Raw genomic sequence first — 10,455 nt, 5'->3', positions numbered from 1 at the left:
TGTGGAAATTCAAGCGGCCAGTGTAGACAGCTGGCAAGTTTTTCCGGAAAAGCGGCTGATTTTCTGGAAAAACTTGCCAGTCTAGACACAGCCCATCTGTTTCCCTGGAGGGGCTCTGTCCCCCTTTTTCCAGTTGCTATCTGTAAATTGCCCAGTTTGAGTAATGAGCCATCCTCAGACTTGGGATTGTAATAAAAATAAAATTGTGATCACTTTAACATCACAAGAGTAACAGAAAAGGAAGATTTTATTTTGGAAGCAACTGTCGGATTTAAGAATAAGAACACTTTCCTTCCATAGGACAGGAATGATTTCTCCATTTCTGCAGTGTTTGCAGAGCCAGACCCAAAAAGAGGCATGCAAAGCACATACAGAGTAATCATCAACTTGCCCTGCCCCCCTCCCTTCCAAATTATAGCCAATGAAGATGCCAGGTCAGGGAGCTGTTGAAATTTAACTGTTTGTTTGAGGTGGTTGTTTCTTTTCCCCCTAAAGGAAGGTGTGTACCATGCCCTGGGAAAGGCTTATAAAAAGGACCGGAGATCCCTTAGTTAACTTAAAGCTGCGCTTGCATAGTTTTTATATCTGCTTTGTGTAGATAGGTTACTAGGCTCTTGAAAGCTTCTTTGTGGTGAGTCTGACCTAAGTGCCAGGATGGTGCTATTGAATAGCAGGAACGTAATTGGCCTGGCACATTTATGCAAGCAGCTGAAAACTCTCAGGGGGAAGCCACTGGTGCCAGCAAGATCCTGCAGCTTGGCCACCTGTACTCATGCGAATAGGAATGCTGCATGTGAGTATATTTCATTCTCATTAAAATAACATCCTACACACCTGTGTGGGTCACCAACAGCAAGTGCTAATTGAGGAAGAATAAGCTTTGTTCTTATGCTCTTGCACATGTGTCAGCAAAGCCCAACAAAGGAACTTGAGACCTTGGAGAGGTTGGAAAAATAAAAGGAGCATTTCAAAAGAGAAGAGAATGAGAGAAACTGGAGATGGAAAAGCCTTGTGTTATCCAGACTGTTTCTCTCACTCCATGGGGTGGGGTGAGATTAAAATATCGCTCTTTGGTATGTGTGCAGTGAGTGTCATTGGGCTGGTTAGGATTCTAAATTGTAACCACACACAAAGTGCAAACAAAGCGTTTTTTCCCACCCCAGGTTCTGACTGGTGTCTGAGAAAGCAAGAAAAACTTAAAAAACAAGGAATAGCCTAGCACAGTGTTTCTCAACCTTTTTTTTTATAAAATACCCCATTTAAAAAAAAGAAGTACCCCCAGTACCTACAGTTTTCAGACACACACATTTTTTTCCTACGATTGCAACACATTTGTTTAAACAACTTAATCGAAGCTGGGCGGGTGATGAAATTTTTGGGTGTAAAACGTACAAAAATAATGAAGCATTGTAAAGCTTTAAAAAAAATCAGTTTTCTCCAAATTTCAGTTGTGTTGACATACCCCTCCAGACTTCTCTCAAGTACCCCTAAGGGTACTCGTACCAATGGTTGAGAAACACTGGTCTAGCAGCACCTTAAAGACTAACAAAACATGTAGATGGTACCATGAACTTTCATGGGCACAGCCCACTTCTTTAGATGAATGGAGTATTAAAAGTCCAGATCCAAGAATAAATAAAGGAAGATGGAAGAAAAAAAGAGAAAAAATAGTGAATTCGATTGTTCAAGTTACAAGAGGCTGATAAGAACGATTTGCACCTCTAGGTTTGTCAATGCACTTGAAATCGCATTTAGGGCATGATCCAAAGCCCATCAAAATCAATGGAAAGATTCCCATTGACTTGAAAAAGATCTACAAATTAAACACGGAAATGATTAACTTGAGAAAACAGGGTTTGGTGGAAATACAGACCGTAAATGGGTTCTTTAGAAGATCCATGTTAAATTCCTCACTGAAATACGAAATAATATTGGGTGATACAAAGGGTTCAGTAGTGTACAGTGCTACTAACATACCTACAAATACGACGTGTGGTTGGGCTAGTCACCAGAGTGGGAGGCACTTCTAATTACTTGTATAAAGATAACATGATGGGACAATATCAGTAAATAGTAAGATCACACACACACACAAAGTGTGTTTCAGCCAAAATATGTTTTTCCTTTCTGTAAATGCTTGGCTGTGTCTAGACTAGCAAGTTTTTCCAGAAAATCAGCTGCTTTTCCGGAAAAACTTGCCAGCTGTCTATACTGGCCGCTTGAATTTCCGGAAAAGCACTGACGATCTCATGTAAGATTGTCAGTGCTTTTCCGGAAATACTATGCTGCTCCCGTTCGGGCAAAAGTCTTTTTTCGAAATACTTTTGCGCAATAGGGCCAGTGTAGACAGCACACTACTGTTTTCCGCAAAAAAGCTCGTTTAGATTGGCCACGGACGCTTTTCCACAAAAAGTGCTTTTGCAGAAAAGCATCCTGCCAATCTAGACGCGCTTTTCCGAAAATGCTTTTAACGGAAAACTTTTCCATTAAAAGCATTTCTGGAAAATCATGCCAGTGTAGATGTGGCCCTTTAGTATTGTTGAGTTCTCAAAAAGATGGTTATGTCTCTGTTTGAATAAAGAGAAAAGTGATACCTCCTTCATAATCAAGAACCTGGATTTGAGTTCATTAGTGGGGAGGAATAGCTCAGTGGTTTGAGCATTACCCTGCTAAACCCAAGATTGTAAGTTCAATCCTTGCAGAGGACATTTGGGGTAAAAATTGTCCTTGCTGTGAAGGCAGAGGACTGGACTTGATGACCAAGGTCCCTTCCAGTTCTAGGAGACAGGCAATGTCCATTAATTTATAACCTTTAGATCCACCTATGTGATAACCAAGCAGCTTTATTTTCCTTGGGTGGCAGAAAATAAAGTAGAAGGCAGATAGTTAATAGTTCCTCATTCATAAATGCATTTTGGCAGCTAGCACCACAAAATAAATATTCTGCCATTGATTGCCTGGCATGTCAATAAGCCAGCTATTGTGAGCTCAGTTGCCAAATGCAGTGATGCATGATTGTATTGTGTAAATCTTGCAGAACATGGAAGCCTTATGTAACACATAACGTGCAAGATTTTTGGTCACTCAGCAATTCCATGATAATTCATAACATCATTTTAAAAGGATGTAAATTGCACTTGCAATGTAACTCTGATGAATTTGAATTAATTTTAGCCAACTCCTCCTTTTGTCATCCACTGAAAAGAAAATGTAACGTCAGTTTATTGTGTTCTGAAAAACTTCAGTGAATAAAGCTTCCCCAAATCCTTTTAGGACAGACAGAATAATTAATCCAACAAGTGGCACAACTTGTAATTAGCAGTCTTTCTCCATCATTTAAAATGGGGGTCGGGAACCTTTTCAAAGCAAGGAGCCAAATGTCATAAAAATTCAGAACAAATGGCCAACAAAGATCTGTATAAGAACGTCCATTTATGGGGGGTCAAAATGTTGCCACCTTTACTTCTGTGCTGCCTTCAGAGCTGGGCAGCCAGAGAGCAGAGCTGCTGGACAGGTGCCCCAATTTGAAGGCAGCTCCCTGTGGGCAGCAGCAGAGAAGTAAGGGTGATAATACCATCCCTACTTCTGCACTGCTGTTGGCAGTGGCTCTGCCATTAAAGCTGGGTTCCTGCCCATCAGCTGACACTATCCAGCTGCTCAGCTCTGAAGGCAATGCCACCACCAGCACAGTAGGACTGCCACCCCCTACCATAGGCAGTAATTGTAGGGATCCTCACCCATAAAGGTGTTGCAGGGTCGCAAGATTATTGTAGGGGGGTTGCGGTCCTACTACAGGATGGTATTGTCACCCTTACATCTCTGCCGCTGCTGACTGGGAGCTGCCTTCAAATTGGGGCACCTGTCCAGCAGCCCTGCTCTTTGGCTGCACAGCTCTGAAGGCACCACAGAAGTAAAGATGGCAACATTGTGACCCCCCAAAAAATAACTTTGCGACCTTCCCCCCCATATTTCCCTTTTGAGTCAGGACCCCTAACTTGAGAAATGCTCGTCTCCCACCATGAAATCTGAATAGTATAGATTACAAGCACACAAAAGACCAGATGTTATGGTCATAAAGATCAAGATAATAGATGATTCAGTTTGAGAGGTATGTGCAAATTACCTATTTCAAAAGGATGAAATATCAGTTCTGTTAAGCCTAGGGGCTGGATGCTTCTTGAATTGCTACAGACAAGGCAAGCTATCAGGCTCTTGGGTTCATCTGGGAAAGAAAAATGACACGAGATGTGCACACAGACCACTGCTTCAGAAAGTGCAGAGTGCACACTGTGACCTACAAGTGCCTGAGCTGATCTCACAATGGTGCTGAGAGAGAGAAGCAATCTCTGAGATCTGTCACTGCCGTTCACAGAGCAAACGTGCAGTGTGTTCACACCAACCCACTCAGCTAAATGAGTGAGTGACTGTCTTCTGCTACTAGTGGGCCTGAAGAATATCTCCCAGGGCATAGCCTGGCTGGAGACCACCCTAGGTTTGACACAGATGTGGCCAACTATGTCAAGGTTCAGATCAGCAAATAAAGGCCACCGCTCTCCGTGTGATAGCCTGTCATAGGTGTAGTCAGTGGAGATGCTGAGGCTACATCTCTAACAGGGAGTGACTGTGTGTTCTCCAAAAAGGCACCAGGATTCTGGAATACCCTGTAAGCTGCGCACTTGTGTAGCCGCTCAGGGGAGATTCAGATGCCACCCAGCTGATTAGCAGAGTGCTCACAGCTAGGTTTTTTGTTTCTACTGGGTAGTGCACATTCACACGTGCCTCCGTGCACATAAAAAATTATTCGGCACATGGATGGAAAAGATTAGAAGGAATGTTGTTTGTCACCCGTGGTCCAAAGTAGCTCAGAAGTAATCCCTTTCAGGGCAGATTGCAGGGCTCATGAGCTTCCCTTGGCCTTTAAAGAGGTGTAAGTGAATTCAGATATTGGCCAATGTATGGGATGGAGGAGCAGTGGTTGAGTAGGTGGAGCAGCTGGAGAAGAACTGGCAGCAAGCAAATAAGCTGATTGCATTGCATTTGGTTTTTGTAATTGGCAGGGCACCCAGAACTTGTGAATAACTGCTTTTTATTTCAACTGAATTAAAATAAATGTACAAACACACTTCTTTCCTAGTCAACTATGAAGACAAGTTGAATGACCCATGCTAGTGTTAATCAATGAAACCTCCCCAGGATTTAGAGCAGGGGCAGGCAAGGAACGGCCCACGGGCCGGATCCACCCCACCAAACCTTTTAATCCATCCTACTTTCTCCTGTGGCATGGAGCAGCACTTCTCAAAGCCGTTAGCTGCCCTCTCAGTGGTAGGGAAGAGGCTTTCTGTGCTGCCCCCGACCCCAGCAAAATCTCTTAGATCCTATTGGACAGAAACTGATCCTATTAGATCCAGAAACTGGCCAACAGAAGCTGAGGGTGGGGCAGTGCAGCATAATTTCTCAGCTCCCAGTAGCCAGTTTTACGCTCCCTCCCCCCCCCCCCCCGGCAAAGAGCCACATGGAACAGCCAACTGGGGGCCGCTGGCAGGCAGGGACGCCTTAGATCGGCACCTCCCAGCCAGAGCCTGCCTTTGGCACCACCCCCTCCCACACCCAACTGCCTCCCAGCCCCTCTTATGCCCCTCCCCCAGTCCAGAATACTCTCTTGCACTCATACCCGTTCCTGGACCCTGCCCCAGGTTAACACCGAAATCCTCTGCAACTTCCTCCCCTGGCCCCGGCTCCAGGTCATAAATCCCTCCCAGACACTGCACCTACTCCTACATCCCTCCCCCAGACCAGAATCCTCTTTTGCATCCATACTTCCTCCTGGACCTTGCACCCCAATCCTCTGCCCCAGGTCACAACCCCCTCCTTCACCCAAACTCCCTCTCAGACCCCACACCCTCTCCTTCACCCAGAGGTGAAAGTAAGGGGGTGCGCCTTCTTGCACATCTCCATCAAGAGCTGGCAGCAGGGAGCTATTGAAAGAGCTGGCAGGGACCCAGGTTGCAACAGGACAGTACCTGTAAGACATTTTGTTACTTTCACTGCAGCATACACCCCAGTGCCCTATCCCAAGGTCCCTTCTGCAACCAACCTCTGTCCCTGACCTTTCACATCTCTTCCACAGAAAAGTGCAGCCCTTGACCACTTATCAAAATCTTGGAGTGGTCCCCATCAAAAATTGCCCTCCCCTGATTTTAAGCCTGCTTGGTAAGGAATGGACACAGCTGCATGCACCATTTCAGTAGCAGCATATCTGTAGTAAAGATGAAGCCCACTTTAGCTTTCCCCTGCTTATTATCTGGACTGAGGCTCAGCCATTGGGTTCCCCACACTTTGGAAGCAAAGAAAAGCTCCGCCTTTAACCAGCTGCGTGCTGCTTTTCTGACACGCTTACAGAATGCTATCAGCATACGCCACTTGATAGAAGTAAAGGCATTCGACTGCTTACTGTGGATGTTGCTATTGTGTAAACAGTCGTGTAATCACATGAAATCTTAGTGATTACACAGCTATTCAATAATCCCCAGGAGTGGGGCCAGCAGCTAGTGCGCTCTGGCCCCACTCCCATGGAGCCCCCTGCCACCCTGTGCTGCTGCCTCTATCAGAGGGTGCCAGATGGGAGCTGGTCCAGGTGGGACCAGGGTGCCAGGTGGGAGCTGGTCCATGAGGGGAGGTGCCAGGTGGGAGCTGGTCCGCGAGGGGAGCTAGTTTAAAAACCAGCTCCCCACCCAAACCAGCTGCCTGCTGCCCTGCACTGCTGCCTCTAATACAGCGGGATGCCTCTGTATCCATGGGATGTGGAGCAGCCTTTATCCACAGGGAGTTCAGACCCACCGTGGAGAGGCCGCTTTGCGGAAGCCTCCTCTGCTCCTCCCCAGGCTGCTGCCTCTGGGGGCAGGTAGCGCCAGGGAACTGGTGCTGGGGGAATCAGCTTTTAAGCTGGCTCCCCCCAGCACCAGCTTCTGCCTGCCCTCCCCCCGCTACCTCTGTAGGAGGCAGCAAGGGGTGGGGGGGCAGGCAGGTCTGTCTAAGCCAGTGGTTCCCTCACGCCCCTTCCCCCAGATAGCAGCAAAACTTGTTGAGCAGAAAAAAAAAAAAAAAAAAGGAAAAAAGGAACTGAACAGGGCAGCAAAACTTGATGGGGAGGGGCTGAGTCGCCTTGCCCCCCCCCCCTCCCCCCGGAATTTCTTCAGGCCCCCAGTTTGGGAAACCACGGTCTAAGCCGATAAACATGGGGAACTGGCTTGAAAGCTGGCACCCCGTGTGTATTGGCTCCAGCCTACCCTCCTCACCCTGCACGCTGCTGTCTCTCTATCAGAGGCAGCAGTGGAGCTGGAGAAGGGGGGAGCCGGGCAGGCAGATCTAATGCTCATGAGGAGCCGGCTTTTAAGCCATCTCCTCGGGGGAACCAGCTCCCGCTCCCCTTCCCCTTGTTGCCTCTGACACAGAGACAACTGGGGGGGGGGGGGGGGGCAGGGAGAATGCGTGTAGTCGATAAGCCTATGCTTATCGGTTAATCTTATCAGTTAATTGTGTAGTCATCTACACAATGACATCCCTACTGTTTACATCAATAAACTGGCCTGCAACATATTCTAAAACTGACATGAACTCAACAGAACTTTCTACACTTTGTCATGATGGAACATAGCCCGGTCATCAGTGCTGTCACCCAGCTAATCTAGACTTTTAATGTGGGAGCCATAAAAAGAAATCAACTCATTCTGGACTTCTCTGTTAACATTCCATCCAAGTGGTTGAAGCAGAGTCACCGTTGCTTAAGGTTTATATGTTTCTTTATTTTGTTTTAGTTATATGTTTATTTGTGTATTTTCCTATTCGGAAGGGGTTGCCATGGAAAAGTACACCAGCTCAGCACAAAAAAAAAAAAATGTTTTTATATCTGGGTGTGGTCCTCAAAATGGGTAGCTTCCCAAATGTTTGCTTTCCTGTCCTCACTGTTTTGCTTCAGGATTGGGGATAGCCTGTTCTAGGGATTTACCCATAGAAACAAACCAGATTTTTTTTAAATGTATTTTTAGTGGAGAAAGTTATCACCCAGAAAGCTTAGAACCAGTTGGCATTGTCATTTTACCCCTCTCACTCTCGTGAAATATAGCAGGATTGATTTTAATATTCTTTCTTCTAATTCCATATCCAATTTCTTATTGATTTTCTTTTTCACAGGAGTCTCTTAAGGAAATTGTAGACAATTGCAAGCTATTTTGTCACTGCAAAAAGCAGATTCTGGTATTTCTCTGAAAAGATGTGGGGCCCAGTTTAATCAAGCTACAGCAGTATAAATCTGGAGTAAATCCAGTAATTAAGGATTTACATGGTTGCATATTTAATTAAAATCCAGCTCTCTAATGATTTTCTGTGAAATTTGTATAAGTTATAATTACCATCAGGCATCACACACGGCTCTGGGCAATTCAAACTTCCACATAAATGAGTGTTTCAACTTTTCTGCTTTCAATATGACAGCCTAGAACCACTTAGATCTTACCAATGATCGATTCCTGATTCTAAAGTCTCACTAGGGCAATACACCAGATAATCAATAGACATCCCAGGGATTTTTATTCTTTTGAGCAGTTTGTATTCCCATGTGGAACATAACATTTTTAAAGTAATTGTGGCAAATAAAATGTTGTTATTCTGATTATACTATACACTTTGTAGTATATTAGTGCTCATAGTCCACAGTAAGGGTCAATTTGGGCCAGTGTATTAGGTATGTACATATACATGTTAAGAAACAGTCATGTCCTGGAGGACTTTTAAAAAATGCAGTACAACAAGTACCCGTTTGTCAAGTTTGGTATGTCATATACCTTTCCAGGAAGAGATTGATTTGCCATTTTTGCTGAACTGACACCATATCTGGTGCAGAATGTTGTTATCTGCCTTAGTCCTGACTGGAGGGAGGGCATTTTGACATATCATACCTGAGCATGGGCTGTCTCTGCTTCTGGGTGCAATTCAGAATAGCAGGTGCTAGTCCTATCCTGGCATTAGCTTGGGACCTGGTTACTTGAGAAACAGCCTCTGCCTTAATTTTTGGGACTGTCCGTTATAGCGGTTTTGGAGTTGCTAGGATAGCGATCTCTAGCTCTAGCAACAGGGCTGTCTCAGCAGGACTCAAGGCTCAACCCTGCAAAAGCTGACCACTGTGACTGGGCAAAGTGTTTACCCATTTGGGGTCCATATACATGGGGATAAAACCCCATAGTTGGCCCAGTCATCTGACTCAGGCACTGCGACCTCAGGCCCTGGGGCTGAAAAACTCATGTAAACATTCAGGCTTGGGCTGGAGCTAAACTCTGGGACTTCAGTGGGGTTACTAATATATTTCAATTAGGCATTTGTGTTGCTGCACCAAGACCAGAGTTCTCCACACTTTGCAGAGTCAAGCCCCTCGTAGGATCCCACTTGCTTCTTCTGACAACTTGCCAGGGTTTGGGGCTCTTCAGTACACAGAGCAAGGCACATCTATGTAGGCCGGGTTTAAGGTGTATTTTAGGTGGTTGTAATACATAGCAAAGATGCTATCTACATCTATCTCTATAAAATATACTGAAGGATTTACCTGGCATTGCTCGGGTCCTTGTGGGTGCTCAGATCAGAGGGTGGATTGGGGGGGGGGGTGCAGGAGTCAGAGCTGGCAGGTCTAGGAGGCCTGATGGGGGCTGCTTTCGACAGTGAGGGTGGTGTTGCTGTGGCAACAGTCACTCCCTGGGGCACCTGGGACCATGCTTCCTGGCGGGGAGCTGGGGCTGCACCGTCCAATGGCTCCTCCCATGGGAGGGGATGGGGGCTGCGCCGCGCAGCCCTGGCCTGCAGCTCCCTCCAGGGAAGGGAGCCGGGGCCATGCTTCCCAGCAACCCTGTCCCACAGCTCCTCTGGTCGGGGGGCAGCAGCGCTCCACTTCCCAGTTTCCTGGCCCCCGTGTCCTGTGGCTCCTCAGGAGGGCAGGACTCTGCTGCCCGTCCCCTGGCTCCTTCAGGGAGCAGCTCTGCTGCCTGGCTTCCCAACCCCCCTGTCCTGTGGCTTCTCCTGGGTGGGGGCAAGATTCTGCTTCCTGTCCTGCCTATTCCCTGGCTCCTCTGGGGGGCTGGGCCTGCATCTCCTCAAGGGACGGTGGAGGGTCTGGGGCTCAGCTGTGTGGCCCTGGTGGTGCTCCTGCGGGGGCCTTGTCAGCAGGGCCACTGGCCAGTGGGGTTCCCCTGTCTGCTGCTGCAGCCAAGGGCTGAGGGGTTTGAGGCAGAGGGACCACTTACCTGTGGCCAGTAATATGGAGAGTGCTGGCCTCAGCTGGCCACTCTCTCCTGGTATGGATGCTCTCCTGTGGTTACTCTGCAATATAACTGTCCCCTAGAGCTCACTGCCCCAAGTGGTCATTGTGGAGCATAGCGGTCCCTGCTCTCAGTCCCCTCCCTCTCTGTGTTA

At 47.0% G+C, this 10,455-nt stretch overlaps 1 protein-coding gene across 1 annotated transcript in view; it reads left to right on the top strand.

Moving 5' to 3' along the window:
* Positions 1-563: 563 nt before the first annotated feature.
* The window catches only part of CA5A (carbonic anhydrase 5A), a 40,298-nt gene continuing 30,406 nt past the window's right edge, over positions 564-10,455 (top strand). The window contains exon 1 of the mRNA XM_006118723.5: positions 564-793. Within this exon, the coding sequence (XP_006118785.3) occupies positions 655-793 (139 nt within the window). The 5' untranslated portion in view covers positions 564-654. The remainder of the gene's footprint in view (positions 794-10,455) is intronic.

This window comes from Pelodiscus sinensis, chromosome 12 (assembly GCF_052426305.1).
Source record: "Pelodiscus sinensis isolate ZL-2025 chromosome 12, ASM5242630v1, whole genome shotgun sequence".
NCBI classification, from domain to species: Eukaryota; Metazoa; Chordata; order Testudines; family Trionychidae; genus Pelodiscus; species Pelodiscus sinensis.
The sequence above is the reverse complement of the archived record's forward strand: the minus strand, read 5'-3'. Positions and strand labels throughout refer to the sequence as shown.